The sequence below is a fragment of the Cnephaeus nilssonii genome, assembly GCF_951640355.1.
Source record: "Cnephaeus nilssonii genome assembly, chromosome: 1".
Taxonomy (NCBI): domain Eukaryota; kingdom Metazoa; phylum Chordata; class Mammalia; order Chiroptera; family Vespertilionidae; genus Cnephaeus; species Cnephaeus nilssonii.
Genome location: NC_137072.1, coordinates 118,215,028 through 118,234,104, shown reverse-complemented (window position 1 = coordinate 118,234,104; position 19,077 = coordinate 118,215,028). Strand labels below are relative to the sequence as shown.

Sequence of the window (19,077 nt, the reverse complement as noted above, 5' to 3'; positions counted from 1 at the left end):
TTTCTGCTTCCTGGCACATGTCCACAGTTTGGCTCCAATAAACTCACAAAAATTCTTTACAGGTCTCAATGGGTTTTTTCGTTGACGTTATGTTAACAGATGTAACCTGTTTATGTTAATGTAGCACAAGCATCACGAATTGGCACAAGGCCTCTTCTGTTTGATCGTGTGTCACTAGTTGGCATGAGGCCTCTTCTGTTTGAGCGTCTATATACGCTTCTACTGACCAGCTGGCAATGGGCCGCTTTCTACAGCTGCTCTTGTGGGGCTATTTTGAAGAACTACTTTGTCTAATGGCTCCTAGAGTAGCAATGGCTGCTTGATCTACAATAGTCTCTCCTGTATGTGCCTACGACTTCTCATGTCTTCTCTGTCTAATGAGGACCAGTGCTCCCAACAGTTGGCATGGTCAAGCAAGATCGAAGAGTAAGTGCTCCCACAATCCCCCCAAAAGGTTGGTTTCCACCCACCGTTTTTGTCTTTGAATCCAATCTTCAGCTTTGTGAGACAAAGCACTCTGACCGACCACCACAGCATTTTTGTTTCACTCTCTTCCCAGGACAACCCCTGCCTTTCCCCTCCCCTCCCCTCCCTGCCCCAGGCGTGTTACCATCATCTTCCTCACTCCCAAGCTCCAAGGGCTGTTTCTTTGCATTCATAACTTGTTTGCTAATCCCATTTCTTCTAGCCATTACTTCCTCTCCCTCTGTGATTTGCCAGATAAATTTTCTCTTACAGTTTGGGTCATGGCTCTGAATTCTTTCCCAGACAGAACCCAAGTACCAAGGTTGCTGACCCCAGCTTTGATCTGACTCCACAGGTCAGACGCCGGGTGCCCATCCACCATCTACAACACACACCATGTAGAGTCCTCATGTGGGGCTTTGTGGCCCTTTGGGGAAGTGTCCCTGTTTGGGGCAAGACATCCCGCAACTTGGGGGTGGCCCACATGGTAACAAAGGATAGCTGGGACCCAGGGAGGGACGAGGAGTGCTGTGTGCTGCTCCTTGTTAGGTCGCCAAAGGAGCCAAAGGAGGAACACAGGAGACCAGAGTGGGGAGGGATTTATTTGGTCATCCGCACACCACGTGGCTGAGCCTGTGTGGTGCCAGCACCCAGTGACAGCAGTCAGCGGCCGTTAAAGGACTTTTGCGGGCTTTTTGGGGGCCGAAGACTTCTTTATGCATACCCGGAGGGGAGAGAATGGACGTGGTCAGCACAAGTGAAATGTGGCCTCAGCAAAGGGAATATCCATAGTGAAATGACCTAAAAAGCCAGTTCCCGGGGGAGGGGTATTGATTCAATTTCTCCATCAAACCTAACACTCCTGAGGTTTTCTGTATTCAGGTTAGGGGAATCAGGCACTCCTGGGAACAACCACGTTCAGATCCCCTGTCCCCACCCCCACCCAGCCTCTCTCAGGGAGCCCACATCCACTTTCCCCCCTCTTTTGCTAGGGGAAGAAATGGTAATCCTGCTCTGTGAACTGGGATTGTTCTGTTCTATTAGAGAATGCATATCCTCACCTGGCTGAGAGTTGCACTGCCCGGGACATGGGAGTATTGGAGAACTACTACCCTGGGAAGATCAACAACCTTGTTGCAGAAAGAAAACAATGGAGTCCCAGATGATCTTGTGCTTTGCAAATCCCCAGCCCACATTGCCTGTGTGGACTGGAAAGGGGCTACATGCTGGCTGGCGGGCTTGGGGGCTGGGCAGGGGGAGGGGGGCGGAGTGCATGGTAGTCTTTTAGGAAGGGATGGGGGTGGGGGAGGACCACAGAGGATGGTCTGAAATTGAAGACCTTTGATTAGAGAGCAGTTTATGGTGGGTGGTCATGTTCTAGGCTAGTTCCTTGGCAAAAATCAACTTTGATCTTGGCTGAGCCTATTGTCTTTTTGCATCTGGGGGTGCATAACTGTGAAATGTCAGAGTGACTTGTGGCTTCCCTTTTTCCGGACCCCTCAGGGTGAGAAGGCTAAAAGGCTAAGTCCAATGTAACCCTGATATTTGGGGGGTGGGGGAGGGGCCTAGCAATCTGCATCTGTGCCAGCAATCTAATGTACATTCTTTTTTTTAAAATAAATCTTTATTGTTCAGATTATTACAATTGTTTCTTCTTTTTTCCCCCCATATCTCCCCACCACCCGGTTCCCAACCCCCCCTCTGCCCTTACCTCCCCCCTGTTGTCCTTATCCATAGGTGTATGATTTTTGTCCAGTCTCTTCCCGTACCCCCCACACAGACACCCCTTTCCCCCTGAGAATTATCAATCCACTCCCATTCTATGCCTCTGATTCTATTATGTTCACCAATTTATTCTGTTCCTCAGATTTTTAATTCACTTCACTTTTAGATTCACTTGTTGATAGATATGTATTTGTTGTTCATACTTTTTATCTTTATCTTTTTCTTCTTCTTCCTCTTCTTAAAGAATACCTTTCAGCATTTCATATAATATTGGTTTGATGGTGATGAACTCCTTTAGCTTTTTCTTATCTGTGAAGCTCTTTATCTGCCCTTCAATTCTGAATGATAACTTTGCTGGGTAGAGTAGTCTTGGTTGTAGGTTCTTGCTATTCATCTCTTTGAATATTTCTTGCCACTCCCGTCTGCCCTGCATAGTTTCTGTTGAGAAATCAGCTGACAGTCGTATGGGTGCTCCCTTGTAGGTAATTAACTGTTTTTCTCTTGCTGCTTGTAAGATCCTCTCTTTGTCTTTTGCACTTGGCATTTTAATTATGATGTGTCTTGGTGTGGTCCTCTTTGGATTCCTCTTGTTTGGGGTTCTGTGCGCTTCCTGGACTTGTAAGTCTAACTCTTTCACCAGGTAGGGGAAGTTTTCTGTCATTATTTCTTCAAATAGGTTTTCAGTATCTTGCTCTCTCTCTTCTTCTGGCACCCCAAAAATTCAGATATTAGTACGCTTAAAGCCATTCCAGAGGCTCCTTACGCTATCCTCACACTTTTGGATTCTTCTTTCTTTCCGCCTCTCTGGTTGGGTGTTTTTTTCTTCCTCATATTCCAGATCTTTGGTTTGACTCTTCGGGTACGGTGATCTACAGTTGAGTGTCTGTATATTCTTTATTTCAGACAGTGTATGCATAATTTCTGACTGGTCCTTTTCCGTTTTTTTTGGTATTCTCATTAAGGTCTTGAAGGTCTCTTCAAGTTTCTCAGCAGTTTTTGGAAGATTCTTGAGTAACCTTATAAATGTGGTTCTGAACACTGTGTCGTCCATTAGTTTGCTTTCCTCCATCTCTCCTACTCGTGACATACTTCGGTGTCTCCGCATTTTGGCTGCCTCCCTGTGTTGATTGAGTGGCTTTGTGTGGTCAGTGACCTATAGGGGCCAGTAGCTCAGCTTTCCCAATCACTCTAGGTGGTCACTCTTTGTACACCCCTTTGTGGGCTCAGTGGAAAGTCTTGGTGTAGTTAAAAGCCCTGATTGCTGTTGGTACACTGGGAGGAATTGACCTCCAGGCCAATTGGCTGTGAGGACCTGCTGTGTCTATAACGGAAGAATTGCTGTGCTGGAGACACAGTAGGGCTTTGGTGCTCACTGAGTCTGCCACTTGAATGTGTCCCTTATGAGAGTGGTTGAAATCTGGTGTCGTCCACACCGACCACTAGATACCCTAGTGTCTGGATCTCCAATGGGGTGCAGGTCTGAGGCCTCCCAGCAGGAGCTACAGCAAGAGCTACAGTTTTCTCCTCTTTGCTTGGGTGGTTTGGGAGCAGTCTGACTGGAGCTGCAGTTAATTTGGTTGAGCTGCCACAGAACAGGCCATTTATATGTAAAAGCCGCTGTGTGGAGCCTGGGCAGGTTTGTAGAATGTGCGGGGCGGGGTCTCAGGGCGGGGCGGGGTCTCAGGGCGTCACTAGGCTGAGGCGTGGCCAACGGCCATGGCTGCCTTCAGCCATCTCTGCCTTTCCGCGTTTCCAAGTCCCTGTGTCCCGCGCTCCAGCGCAGCGAACCCTGATTGCTGGGCGCACCTCTGCAAAAAAGTCACTCTCACTCTCCGACCGATGGCCGAGAGTCCAGCTTCTCCCCGTAGGCGTCTGGGTCCCCCGCGTGTCCCCAGAAACTGGAGTTCAGAGTGATCGGGAGTTTGTCTCCCTTCGGTTTGAAGAAAAGCCGCGCGCCCAGTCGCCCGCCACCAGCCGGCTACGCGCGCGCCTGCATACCTCAGCTCTCCAGCGTTTGCGCTCCCTTCTCTTCTTAGTTGTAAATCTACCACTCAGCCAGCTTTCCCGTGGTTCTGGGTGGTAGACTTTTGTCTTTTAGTTGTATTTTTGAAATGGTTGTGCGAGGCGGCAGTTTAGTTGTTTAACTTTGCCGCCATCTTGGTTCCTCTCCTAATGTACATTCTTGATGACCTATAATTAAGTCACTGCCCCTTTCTCCACCGACTGGTCTTGCAAGACCTGTTACCTAAATGCTCCCATCTTACAGCACCATAAACCATGACACAGCCCCTGGAGGGGGGTTATAGCGCTGGCGCCAGGCCCTTAGGTATGGTCTCAACCACCAACACTTGTGTGTGGCTTTTTACAAAGCCTGAGAACGGTCTGGAAGTATAATCCATATTTGGGGGACAAAGACACCAAAAGGGGGTAAAAGAGGGGCTTCCATCACATGGGTTTGCTCAGAATTTGAGAGGCAACCTCCTCTGAGTCCACTGGCCTAATAAAGCTGTGTAACTCCATTTCCCTAAGCGTTGCTTGGTTTCTCTCTGGTCTTCTAAAACAAGGGCACAGCCAGGGCGGGAAGGATACCATAAGTTCCTTCGTTGCTGTTATGTTGGCTGTTGACTGCTGACTGTCCTGTGCCCACCTGGGTAGAAGTACGTGTCGCTTTACTTTTCGTCCATTCCCGGAGGCTTCCCCGCGTTGTTTTCTCCCCCCTCCCTGGTCTGTCACCGGTGGATCTCATGTGGCCCACTGCGTCTCCACCTTTGCTTGCAGTGTGCAAAGCGGTGTGAAGGGACTGCGGATGTCCGGGGCATTACCCCAATACATTGAGATTCTGCTTTTGGGTAATTGTCGACAGTTGGGCTCAAATAAAGGCACGGAAACTCTTTACAGGTTTGAATGTTTTTTTCCGTTAACACTTCTAATCTGTAACCGTCACACACATTTTTATTCCTTTGGCCTACTTCCCCAGGTAATCTTTGTCCTTCTTACCTTACAGGCCGCTGGCTTACGGGGGGATGCAGAGCAGGCTTTGGGGGTGACCTGCCCGTCTGCCACCTGGCGGGCGGCTCGGGATAAACGCTCACGTGAGTCGCCCCTGTCTGCTGGACTGGCTCACGGAGCCACAGGCGCCCCGACCCCGCCCCTCGGTTGCGGGGCTTCCCCTCCAGCCTCTGCCCTCACTCCTTAGCCCACGACTCTCACCCCAACCCCCAAACCCGGCGGGAGATGGGCGGGCCCCGGCCCAATGGCCCCCGGCTCCACGGCGGGGTGGGCGGGGCCGCGCGGCGGGATTCGCCGGTGGGCGGGGATCCGGGTGGGCGGGGACCCTGCGGGGATTGGGCGGCGCGCCGGAAGTGCTGTACGGGGCCTCCAACCGGGCGGCTGGGCACCCGGAAGCGCTCGCCCCTCGCGGGTGTGTCGGTGGAGCGCAGGCCGCCCGGACGCGCGGGGCTGGCTGCAGCCGGGGCCGCGGTGCGCACCTGCTCCCCGCTGTTTCCGCAGCCGGAGGCGGCCGGGCGGCGGCGGGCGGCGCGATGCGGCTGGGCTGCGGGGCCTTCGCCGCGGGCTGCGTGATGATCGAGGTGCTGGGAGTCGCGCTCTTCCTGCGGGGCTTCTTCCCGCCTCCCGTGCGCTCCTCCTCCAAGCCCGAGCCCCCGGCGGCGCCCGAGCCCCCGGCGGCGCCCGAGCCCTCGGCAGGTAGGGCCCCGCTCCCGGCCCGCTCCTTTGCCGGAGGACCCTCCTCCTGAGCCCCTCCCGGACCCCCCACCCGAGGCCCCTCTCCTGACCGCTCCAGCCTCTCTCTCTGTGTCTGTCCGACAACTTGACAACCGCGCTGTCAGCCCCGTTTCGGCCCTCCGGTCTGGTCACCGAAAGCCAGCGCTCCCAGCCGGGCCGCCACCCTCCAGCCCGCGCCCCTTCCCCGAGCAGCTCGGAGCCCCTGGGTTCCCGGCACCCGCTTTGCTCATTGAGTCACAACAGATAGGGATCCCTGCTGAGCCCTCGCTTTTCTCTCTTACATTCCGCCAGGCCCCTTGTCGCCGGTAGTGACGACCGCCTGCAGGGACCCCTGCTCGGTTCGCCCTCCCGGCAGGCCATGCCAGGGAGAGGCTCCGTCTTGCCCCAGGTCCACACACTACGAGCCGCTGACCACGTGAACACAAGTGGCAGAAGCTCGCCCTTCCGCGCAGTGAAGCGCGTGTTCGCAGGTCCAGCGCCTGCATTTACCGCTCCAGGGCCCTCGCCTCGGCAGGGACTCCCCGGGCCCAGAACTTCCTGACTCGGTCCTGGGGCTCCCGAGCTACCTGGTGGGAGCCGCCCCCCACCCTGTAGGGGAGGGCATTGTTCTGTGGGTGGGTGGGTGGGTACGTGGCAGGAGCTGTGCTAGAGAAGTGGGCAGCAACTAGGTTATAGGTGATGGAATGCTAAGTAAAGTGGACAACTCAATTTTCTTTTCCTTTCAAACCCTTTTAGGGGCCAGTTCCAATTGGACCAAGCTCCCCCCACCTCTCTTCAGGAAAGTTGTTATTATGCTGATCGATGCCTTGAGAGATGATTTTGTGTTTGGGTCAAAAGGTGTGAAATGTATGCCCTACACAACTTACCTTGTGGAAAAAGGAGCATCTCACAGTTTTGTGGCTGAAGCAAAGCCACCTACAGTTACTATGCCTCGAATCAAGGTAAACAGTTTAACACCGTGTTTCATAAATCACTAGGCGCCAGATGCACGAAATTCTCACAGGGGGCACAGCCCTGGCAGCTCCTCACAGCCCTGGCTTTGTCCTAATTAGCACATTAGCTCTTTATTAGATAGGACTAGAGGCCCGGTGCATGAATTTCGTGCACTGGTGGGGGGTGTCCCTCAGCTCAACCTGCACCCTCTCCAATCTGGGACCCCTTGGGGGATGTCTGACCCGGCAGTCGGACATCCCTTTCACAATCCGAGACGGCTGACTCCCAACTGCTCGCCTGCCTGCCTGATTACCCCTAACCAATTCTGCCTGCCAGCCTGATCACCCCTAACCACTCCCCTGCCAGCCTAATCGATGCCTAACTGTTCCCCTGCCAGCCTGATCGTCCCCAACTGCCCTCCCCTGAAAGCCCAGTCACCCTCAAATGCCCTCCCCTGCATATTCCCTCTTTATTGGATAGGGTTTTTTCTTTAACATATTGGACAGTGTACCTGCCATGTCTTGACAAACCAGTAAAAATGTAAACCCAAACTAAAAGTGTCATAAAATAAACTCCTTAACCAGGAATTTCATGAGACCTTGGAAAGATGCTATCATGTGGTTGTTTCTTCCTTTTTTCCTTCTCTTTCTTTTTCTTGATGTTTCATCTTTTGTCCTTTCTTTCTTTTCTCCTTTTATTCCTTTTCTGTCCTCTCTTTCTCTTAACTTTTCCGTTGGTAGAATTGTCAGTACTTGAATCTGTCTTGCTTCCAGAAGATGAAGAAGAGGGAAACACAGTCAGCTGAAGAAAAAGATGATCTATGTTGGGATCGGTGGTGTTTCTGGTTTTGCTCTTTTCCCGGTTTGATTGTCATTTCTGCCGGCCCTGGCATCTTCAGACTGGTGCGTGGGCACTTCTTACTCATGTCTACAAAACCTCCCTGCCTGGTGAAAACTGTAGGGGAAAAGGCCTTCCTGGGTGGGCTCAAGCCTTGCCCAAGGTGCTGAGGAACCAGGCTGGGGAGCACCCACCACTGTCCTTGCTGAGCCAACCTCCAGACCTCGGGGTACTCTCCAGTAATGTAACTGCAACGCCCCTGTTTGCCTTCAGAAATTAGTTGTAAGTTACTTCTGATGTGAAACCCTACCTCAGACATTTCCTTTGCAGTTTCTAAAGATTTTAAACAAAACCCATTTACCTCCCTCACATGGTCAGAAGTTTCTACCCAATGGGAGAGGTTTGCTGGGCAGCATAGCCCAGATACACGCCCCCTCACAATCTCCAATCACTGGGCTGGGGGCAAGGGAATTTCCAAGGCTATAGGTGTGTGTGTGTGTGGGGGGGGGGGGGGATCACTCCATGTGGGCGCAGGCCCTTTGGAGGCTGACACCCCAGGCTGCCTCCCAGGCCTACACCCCCTGCCATCCCCCCACCCCCCAACTGCAGATGGGGGATGATCACTGGGTGGGAGGGGGATAGGCAGTGCTGGCGCCTCCCAGGCCCACAGCCCAGGCCCAGGTCTTGGCTGGGAGCAGATCATGTGGGGGGTGGTGGGGGGGAGGTGCTCGCGGCCTTCCAGGCCACTGCCCGGGTCGCGGCTGGGAGCAGATCAGGGGTGTGTGTGTGTGTGTGTGTTTATGTGCATGTGTGCCTTCTCCCAGGCCACTGCCCAGGTCCTGGCTGGGAGCAGATCGTGCGGGGGGTGGGTGGGAGGGAGGTGTGAGCGGCCTCCCAGGCCACTGCCCGGGTCGCAGCTGGGAGAAGATCATGCCGGGGGTTGTGCGTTTTCTCCCAGGCCACTGCCCGGGTCGCGGCTGGAAGATCACGCTGAGGGTCAGGGGGTGGGGGGGTGCACGCGGCTGGGAGCAGATCTTGCCTATTGTGCACATGGCCTTCCAGGCCACTGCCCGGGTGGCGGCTGCTAGCAGATCACGCCCGGGGGTGCACGCCTTCTCCCAGGCCACTGCCAGGGTCAAAGCTGGGAACAGATCACGCGGGGGGTGTGGGGGTTCACGCAGCCTCCCAGGCCACTTCCCAGGTCTCGGCAGGGAGCAGATCGCGGGGGTGGGCGGGGGGGGGGGGTGAGATGCACCGCCTTCTAGGCCAGCAGCCAGGGCCACGGCTGGGAACAGATCAGCCGGGGGTACAGGGGAGCCCCCAGGCCATCAGCCCGGGCCTCATACTGACTGCTCTCAGTGGCAGCCCTCCCTGGGACTGGGGGACTTCAGTGGGCCTGAGAGGACTGGGCGCCACCATCTTATGTCTTTGGGCGTCGCCATTTTGTCGCGGAATGATGGTTAATTTGCATATTACTCTTTTATTAGATAGGATGGTTTGGCTCTAAGGTTTAGAGGGCTCTCTATAGTCTGTTACTTGTCCACATTTAAAATGCATTTACTGCTCTCAGCCTGGCTGGGGCAGTAGACAGACAAAGAAGCCTGACATAATAAGGTAGAACTGAGACCATGATTTGTACCCATTTTCAAGTAGTCAGAGTTCATGCTTCCTGGGAGGCATAAAGGATTGAAAGCCAGTTATTCCAGGCTAACCTAGTCTCAGGGATGCCATCCTCCTTGCTACCCTGTTATTTTCTGTAATGGCCATTAGGTCAGTTATACTCCTGGAAAGCCTTTAGGGTTATCTCGTCCAGTCTCTTGACTTTATGGATGAGAAGGGAAACTCAGACTTGCCCAGCACTGAAGCATACAGTGACTGAGCCAGCAGGGTCTGGCCTCCACAGTTCTCGCTGTGTAAACTGCCTGCAGGTGCTCAGCTAGTGAATGTGGCTTTCAAGTGCCTAGTGCCTCACCCAGGAACTATAGGTAAAGAAAAGACTGAAGCTTTATTAGGGACCGTTTCCAAAGGAGGGAACAGGCTTGAAGTACCCAGGTCACGCAACTGCAATGGGGACTGGAGCACAAGGCTGCCTGGCTCCAATGACTGGCTGTCATGGGGCAGCACACGGCAGCACTGCTGAGCAGGGTGACTGAGACAGGTCCTTCCCTCAGAAGGCAAGAACCCCCATTCCCAAGGCCATGGCAGCCACGGGAACCTCCAAGGAGCTGACAGACTTGAGTTCTCACTTCACACTTCCTACAGCCCCCAACTGCAACTCGGTTGCTACCTGCATGCTCCCTGGGGTGCCAGCCCAGAGGGTAAGAGGAGTTCCACAGGGCAAGAAATTGAAATGTCCATTAAACATGTGAAAAGATTCTTTTTACTTTACTAGTAATCATAGCAACTCAAAACCATCTGCAAGGCCAAGTTTTGTCTATCACATTGTAAAAATTTAAAGATGGATGGTAACCTACTCTTCATGAGAAATGAGGTGAACAGGTGTGTCTTAATTCTGAGAATATAGCTGAACTGAGCCACCTCCCTCATCCAGTCCAATGTGGTCTCCAGCTCGTGCTACTCAACTGAGTGCCCGCCACTGCGCCTACTCACCCAGGCCTCGTGGCTGTCCTGCCCGTGTACCTCCCCCTCGTCTGAGCTCCCTTTCCTCTCAGGATCACGTGTAGCTAGCTCCCATGCGCACTGCCCCTGGCTTGGAGCCTTTGCAGTTTACTGTCTCCCTAGGAAGGCCCCACCTCATCTCACCTAGACAACACTTCAGTCTCAGGTCTCAGCTCAAATGGTACTTCCATTGGAAGCTTTTTAAAGTAAAAGCCCCGGCTGGTGTGGCTCACTAGATAGTGCCAGCCCTCACACTGAAGGGCCGTGAGTTTGATTCCCGGTCAAAGGCACATACTGGGTTGCAGGTTCCATCCCCGGCCCAGTCGGGGCGTGTACAAGAGTCAATCAATTGATGTGTGCCCTCATGCGTTTCTCCACCCCCCTTTTCCAGTCTTTTAGAAGCAAAATATATCCTCAGGTAAGGGTTAACAAGTGTGTGTGTGTGTGTGTGTGTGTGTGTGTGTGTGTGTGTGGTGTGTATGGATGTTTATATACATATATATGTAGTTTTTATAGCTGTTGTTTTCTGGGGAAAGAAATCCGTGGTTGGTTATTAATTGGAAAATAAAACCAAGTTGTAAAATGATTTACATAGTCTGTTAACATTTTGGTGAAAAATGTATCTTGGTGTAAATTTGGTTGTACACCTACAGAAAGAAAGTATGAAATGGTACTTGCCAAAAAGCTTATCGGGTGGGGAGGTATACAGCCTCATATTCTTCTTCCCGTGGTGCCGGCAGAGACAGGATCATGGGAGGGACTTGCTTATCTAGGCGCAGTCGTGCCGATCCATCCAGAGTAAAGGCTATCTCTGCACCCATCTCTGCCAGCAGGTCCCTGCCCAGCAGCGGGACCGGGCAGTCTGGTAGATACAGGAGCTCATGGACTACCTGGTGGCTCCGAAGGGGCATTGTCGGGGGCCACAGAGTGGTCTACGGGTTTTGGTCCTGGCAGCCCCCACAATGGTGACATGTTGTCCTGATAGGGGTGCCACCTTTTGAGTCACTACAGAATGTTCGGCCCCTGTGTCTACCGTAAACTTGACTGTTTGGCCCCCAGCCTTCACATGGACCATGGGCTCATGGGGGCCAAGTTGGATAGAGCTGGTCTTTCCTAGTCGGAATCTACTCCTGCCAGGCCGATCTGGTAGGCCTCTGGTGGGTCTGCCCCGTAGCGGCTGGGTGGAGCAGAAGCTCCTGGCTTCCCCTTCTGACAGTTGGGGCACTCAATTTTCCAGTGCCACGATTCCGTGCAGGAGGCACATTGGTCCCGTCTCTGGGGCCCGTTCCTTCTTGGTTCTTTAGTCCCTCGTTGTCTCCATCTGGGGTCTTCAGCAGGGCTGGTTGCCTCAAGGCAGCAGCCAGGAGAGCCCCTCCCTTTGCATTCTTCCTTCTTCCTCCTTCTTGGTAGTGCGGTCTAGGTTCACAAAGACCTTATTGGCAATTTTATCAATTCAGTGGCATTCTTTCCGGCGAACCCCTCTAATTTTTGAGGTTTCTGTCTGATGTCGTTTGAGCCTACCCCACAAAGGCAGCATTGACCATGAGCTGGCTTTCAGGGGCCTCCAGAGTGTAGACTCTGAAGGCCTCGCAGACTCTCATAAAAATCAGCCAGACTCTCATCCCATTTCTGCAGGACCTTAGAGGTCTTTGTCATGTTTGTAGGCTTCTTGGCCCCTGCCCTGATCCCTTGGAGGAAGGTGAGTCGATATCTTTGTAGACGACTTCTTCCCTCCTCTGTCTTTGGGTCCCAGTGTGGTTCTCCATCAGGCGAGGCTTCCCGTGCCCAGGCTTCTCCATCTAGGTGTAATATGGGGGGAGGGAGGGCTCTGTACTTTTCATGAAGTCTTCCTTTCACTTTGTGCTACGAGGACCTTACACTGTCCCTGAGCAGTAACGCAGAACCGGACCCAGGAAGGTTGATCTGAGCTATTTCCAACTGTTGGTCTATGTAAGGAAACTGGTCCGGGTGACTGGGGCTTCCAGAAACGACCCCATATACAGCACGGACCATGGGGACATCAAGAGTGCCTTCAGAGGACCATCCTACACCAACGGTGGGCCACTCCAATTCACAGGGTGCGCAGCTTTCCAGGGGTCAATTTGACCCCATAATCTCCTGAGAACCCTTTCTTAAAGTTTTTAATCATACATTCCAGACCTGTAGGTTGTGAGGAACTCCCCACCCCGCCCCCCATGGTGGTGTCCAAAATGATGAACTAAAACCCTCCCAGTGAACGGTGTCACGAGACAAACAAAGGGTTGCTCTTATTGTCCACCTGACCACTCCCCTCACAGGGAATTAGGTGCCCCTTAGCACTGGCACCGGCGAACCTGGCAGGTCAGTATATGCCCCTGACCTGGATCAGGTTCGCTGGGAGGGATAGCGTCCCCAAGAACCTGACACCGCCCAAAGCCATATGAAGTCACCATAGAACCACAGGTTAGGACTTACTCAGGCTTCGTAGCTGATGCCATGGGGCAGAGTCACACACACACACATGCACACAGATTCACACAGAGTTCCAGACTCCCACCCCAGGAGTCTCCTATCCTATGCGGTGACTATACCACTCAGGAGGTGATCAAGCTGTCCTTCTGCCTTGTAGGTGGGCCTGAACTCGGTCCAGGGTGCCTGGGGACACTTACCAGTCTCAAGTCCTGGTCCTGGTAGACTTTATTGTCTTTCCTGGAGTCTGTTCGAGGACAGCAGTGGCCGACTACTTTTGGGCCCAGCGAGGGTCGGGGTCGGTCAGGGCCAGCCTGACAGGTTGAACCAGGCTGAGGTAGGGAGGTGGGAATTGAGAAATAGAAAGAATAAGAGAAACAAAAGCAAGAGAAACAACAGCGGGATCAGGAGGACCACGAGCCCTCGAGTGGCTGTGGTGCGTTTATTAACTCTGTAATGCCTTTTATACACAAAACACTGAATAGGAGGTCTGTGAAGAGGAATGTACTCTTTGTTCCTCTTTATCTCTAAGGGAGAGATAGAGTAGAAGGACAAATTCTTGGTACAATAAATCAGGCAGATTCTCAGTAAATAGTTACAGACTTCTTGGCAAGCCATGAAAGGGTTGCTCTCATTCTGCTGATAGCAGTCATATAAACAAACCTGGGAAAGCTTTGTAGGCAGGGGCTGCTCTCATTATACTGATTAATTGCCATCCAAACAGGCCTGGGAAAACTGTGTGGGTAGGGGGCCAGCCTGCTAGCCCCTTCAGGTGCAAGGACCGTGTCACCTTACACCTTGTCTCCAACAGATCCCCCTTTTTTGGTTTTTAGGCTACTAATAATAGAAGTAAAATTTAAATATTAATAATAAAGTTCTAATATTAAAACAATGCCAATGCAAAATTAAATTACATACATGTTATCATTTTCAAACTTGAATGTTAAGAGCAAAACTATGGCTATCCTCTCTAATAAAATGGTAATATGCAAATTAACCATCACTCCGCTACATAAGCCACGTCCTCCAGCCAAGCCACGCCCACCAGCCAATCAGGTCGAGTATGCAAATTAACCCCAATACAAGATGGCTACAGCCACAGAGAGCAAGGTTTCCCAGGTAACAGAGCAAGCCAAGCTTTCCATAGCCGATGCAGGCCTGAGCCTCCACTCAAGCTACAAAGTTTCAATTATAGAAGGTAAACAAATTCAAACAAATGGCGGCAGAATGGAGCTTGAGAGAGCAGGCCAGGGTTGCTGGCGGCAACAGGGGAAGCAAAGCTTTCCGCACACCCTGGCGGGGCCCACCCGCTTAAGGCTACAAAGTTTCAATTGTAGAAGGTGAATTAACTGCCACAGAAATGGCTGCCGGAGCCCCAGGCTTGGCTCCGCTCCAGGCTACAAAGTTTCAGTTGTAGAAGGAAAATAAATTCCAGATACCAGGGCCTCCCCTTGGGTTGCCAGGGGGCATGGCCGGCCTGCAAACCACCACAGGCCCCTCGCTCAGGCCGCCCCATGCCCCAAGCGAACCCCCACCCTTATCTGTGACACCCTTCAGGGCAAACCAGCTGGCCCCCACCCGTGCACCAGGCCTCTATCCTATCTAATAAAAGAATAATATACAGATTGATCATCACTGCAACACACAATATAGCTGCCCCCATGTGGTCAAAGATCCTGCCCCCATGTGGACACAAGATGGCCACCACAAGATGGCCAGCAGGAGAGGGCAGTTGGGAGGCACCCGGCCTGCAAGGGAGGGCAGTTGCGAGGGACCAGGCTTGCAAGGGAGGGCAGTTGGAGGTGATCAACCCTGCAGGGAGGGCAGTTAGGGGTGACCAGGCTGGCAGAGGAGGGAAGTTGGGGGCAAACAGGCTGGCAGGGGAGCAGTTAAGCATCAACCAGGCTGGCAGCGGAGTGGTTAGGGGGTGATCAGGCTGGCAGGCAGAAGTGGTTAGGGGCAATCAGGAAGGCAGGAAGGCAAGCAGTTGGGAGCCAGCAGTCCTGGATTGTGAGAGGGATGTCCGACTGCCCGTTTAGGCCTGATCCCACCAGGATCGGGCCTAAACGGGCAGTCGGACATCCCTCCAGGAGTCCCAGATTGGAGAGGGTACAGGCTGGGCTGAGGAACAACCCCCTGCTGTGCACGAATTTCGTGCACCGGGCTTCTAGTTAAATAATAATAAAACAATAAGAGAGAAATCAAAACTATGGACATGTTAACATTTTTAGCTACTAAATGAAAGAAAGTCTCTTTTGCTGCTGGTGTATATTTACTTAGAGTCCTTGGACTTGGCTGCGCAAGACTTTGCAGAAGACTGGCAGCTAACAGATGCTAGCATGAGCAGGAACATGATTGCAGAAGTAGCTTCAACTTCTTGCTTTTCCATAATCTGCTGCACTTGAGTCGTTAACTTCTTTAGATGACTCTATGTTGGTACCTCAGTCCCTTGCGTAGTTTTCAGTTTTCTTCTTCCTCCGCTTTGCTGTTATTAGAGAAGTACTTAGTCCTTTTGAGTGAAGGGACACAGGAGCTTGTCTGAGTCCATTGTGGTGACACACGTAACGCTCCGGCACCTGAATTGGCTGCATTGCTCCTTCTGGAAAGATATAAAACACAACCTCTTCTTCACATTATTACTGAATCTAATAAAACTCTTTTCTGGTTTATGCTTCCTTCCACCTAGCTGACTCGGTGGAGGCTATTGTATAGGAGGCCTGATGCCTTTCACCTGCTGTACGATCCTCTGTATCATAGTTCAAAAACTTTTTAAAGTTTAACCTTTTGCACTCAGATGTCGAGTGTGACTCGACACAGTTAGCATCGGTTGCCCATCCCTTCCCTCCCTCCATCCCTCCTCCTTTATTTGGGCTTTTCTTACATTAAATAAATAAGTTTGTATGAAAAGAAACTCCAGTTTTTTGTTCTACTGCCGCGCTTTGTAAAATCTGGGGTATTTAAAAAATTAAATCCCGAGTAGAATAAAGGAATCGAGAAAAAAGCAAGCGAGTGTAAAGGGTTAAAAAGCATGACTGAGCTTCTCTTGAGGTGACTCATTTAAAGTTTAAAAAGCATGACTGAGCTTCTCTTGAGGTGACTCATAACATCTGTTTCCCCCTTTTTTGTTTTTTAGTAAATGATTTTAAGAGTATGCTTGGTTCTTTCTACAATTGAGTGGCATTCTTCTGCTAGATTCGATTAGGTTTAAGTCCTTGGGGATTTACACCGAAAGTTGGTACAGGAAGGTGGATAATATACTGAGAACATTGCTTCTAATAAAATATGGAAATTGCTATCCTCTCTAATAAACTGGTAATATGCAAATTAACCATCACTCCGCTACATAAGCCACGCCCACCAGCCAATCAGGTCGCGTATGCAAATTAACCCCAATACAAGATGGCTACAGCCACAGAGAGCAAGGTTTCCCAGGTAACAGAGGAAGCCAAGCTTTCCAAAGCCGTTGCAGGCCTGAGCCTCCACTCAAGCTACAAAGTTTCAATTATAGAAGGTAAACAAATTCAAACAAATGGCGGCAGAATGGAGCTTGAGAGAGCAGGCCAGGGTTGCTGGCGGCAACAGGGGAAGCAAAGCTTTCCGCACACCCTGGCGGGGCTCACCCGCTTAAGGCTACAAAGTTTCAATTGTAGAAGGTGAATTAACTGCCACAGAAATGGCTGCCGGAGCCCCAGGCTTGGCTCTGCTCCAGGCTACAAAGTTTCAATTGTAGAAGGAAAATAAATTCCAGATACCAGGGCCTCTGCTTGGGTTGCCAGGGGGCGTGGCCGGCCTGCAAACCACCACAGGCCCCTTGCTCAGGCCGCCCCACACCTCAAGGGAACCCCCACCCTTATCTGTGACACCCTTCAGGGCAAACCAGCTGGCCCCCACCTGTGCACCAGGCCTCTATCCTATCTAATAAAAGAGTAATATACAGATTGATCATCACTGCAACACACAATATAGCTGCCCCCATGTGGTCAAAAATCCTGCCCCCATGTGGACACAAGATGGCCACCACAAGATGGCCAGCAGGAGAGGGCAGTTGGGAGGCACCCGGCCTGCAAGGGAGGGCAGTGGTGAGGGACAAGGCTTGCAAGGGAGGGCAGTTAGAGGTGATCAACCCTGCAGGAGAGGGCAGTTAGGGGTGACCAGGCCAGCAGAGGAGGGAAGTTGGGGGCAAACAGGCTGGCAGGGGAGCAGTTAAGCATCAACCAGGCTGGCAGCGGAGTGGTTAGGGGGTGATCAGGCTGGCAGGCAGAAGCGGTTAGGGGCAATCAGGAAGGCAGGCAGGCAAGCAGTTGGGAGCCAGCAGTCCTGGATTGTGAGAGGGATGTACAACTGCCCGTTTAGGCCCGATCCTGGTGGGATCGGGCCTAAACGGGCAGTCGGACATCCCTCCAGGAGTCCCAGATTGGAGAGGGTACAGGCTGGGCTGAGGGACAACTCCCCACCGTGCACGAATTTTGTGCACTGGGCTTCTAGTTCTTAAATAATATTTTAAAGGCTGAAAATTAAATTAAAAAGTCCTCTGAATTAGTGTGCCTTATAGTGGCTGTTTTAATAATCTTTGCTGTACTTACTATATAAGTACTATTACTATAGGTTGATGGGCTCTGTAGTAAAATCTGTTAAGGCATAAATAAGAGCTTGTATTTCTACTAAAATATAAGGGGTTTGAAGGACCTGTGTTTTCTGCTGTAGTAGATCTAGCCTTTCTAGAACTGGATCTATCTGTAAAAATGGTTAATGCCTGAGGTATGGTATTTCTTTTAATGTGGTAGTTAATACTATTCCTTGTGTTAGAAATAAAGTAAGCCCGTAAGCCAGGGTTCCTGGTAGAATACAAAACATTAAATATTTTGACTTTTATATAGAAGGGTGTGTACATAAGATCTGGAAGTACGTATACCGACCTTCCTTGTCCTTGGTCCTGGGTAACTTGTAGTAATGTATAGCTGCTGACTGCTAGTATGGTAAGGCGTCTTTACTGTATTTATTTCTGGACTGTTTTACCTTTGTTCTTGTGGGCCACTGCCTATTCTGTGGCTGGAACAGTTCTCTGAGGTCTTCTCTGGGATCCGTTGTCATAGAAATCTATATGGGCTTTTCTAGAAATATATAAATATATTCTCAACCCAAAGGTTAATAAAGAAATCTTTTCTATAAATTAGAGTTGGGATCCTTTTGACTTTTGTCTAAATGATTTTCTTTTGGCTTATTTTAATACTATAAGATTTTATGGGTGTCCTGTTATTGGTATTATAAATGAAAATTAATATTTGAGTAAAAATTTTAAAGTAATTAAGGCTTGATATAATTTACTTACAGGATATTTCTTTCAAAATATTCTATTAATCTCTTTTTTTGTATTATTATGAGGTTTTTGTAAAATTTTTAATGTAGTCTTGATAACCTTTTATTTTTAATTTTTGTATAGAAATATGATTGCTTTGGATTTACTGTATGTTAAGTAATTTTACTATGAGATGAACTATCAATAAAGTTTTGTTAATTCTTTAGGAATAGTTTTTTTGTCTAGTATAATTAAGTTTTTATGAATATTTACTTATTTTAATTAGCTAATTTAAATTAATCTGAAATAAAGCTTAATTTATTTATTAACTTTATTTGTCCTAGATTATGGACAATAAATGACATTAAGTTTCTGCTATTAATCTTTAATTTTATATAAGACTTATTAGAGAGGAAAAATATAAATTATTTAGTTTAGTATAAAGGGCTAAATATATAGGCTTTTAATTATAATTCTTATAATATTTGAAGGAACCCTCTTTATTTTTATTTAAGAATCTCTGTCTTTCTTTTTCTAACACGTAACCTGTAAGGCTGTAGTTTGAAGGTTGAGCCTATAGGTGAATAGCTAGCTATATGATAAGTACTTTTATAGTAAGGCTGACTACTAATTTACTTTTAAATTTAACATTTTAATAACTATCTTAGTTTACCTTGTAAATATTAATGGAAAGGATTATTTGTATCCCTGAGAAAGCCCCGAGCATTCCTGGTGTTAGGCTGGATTTAGATATAGGGCAGCTGCTGTGTTAGCCACTTCTCTGTTATCTGGGTGCCGATCTGAGCTGGGCATGGGAAGCGCGAAGCAGCCATGGGGCAGGAGACCTCCCTCAGAAGGGGCTAGAGTTCAGGCCCCTGCAATGTTGGGGGGGTGAGGTTCTGTGCCCCACCTCTGTTGACCCCCAAGTTCTCTCCTGATGGCCCCTCTGCGACTGTGTCTGTCTTAGGTTGTTCCTCCCCTGAGGAATCTTACCCGTCTTTGACTAACCA

General features: G+C 50.3%; 1 protein-coding gene across 4 annotated transcripts in view; it reads left to right on the top strand.

The window, feature by feature from the left end:
* The first annotated feature begins 5,613 nt into the window (after positions 1–5,613).
* Positions 5,614–19,077, top strand: part of LOC307104132 (GPI ethanolamine phosphate transferase 2-like) — a 44,971-nt gene continuing 31,507 nt past the window's right edge. For all 4 annotated transcript variants that reach the window (XM_079778804.1, XM_079778805.1, XM_079778807.1 and 1 more), the window contains exons 1-2: positions 5,614–5,895; positions 6,670–6,875. In XM_079778804.1, the coding sequence (XP_079634930.1) occupies positions 5,733–5,895; positions 6,670–6,875 (369 nt within the window). In that variant the 5' untranslated portion in view covers positions 5,614–5,732. The remainder of the gene's footprint in view (positions 5,896–6,669; positions 6,876–19,077) is intronic.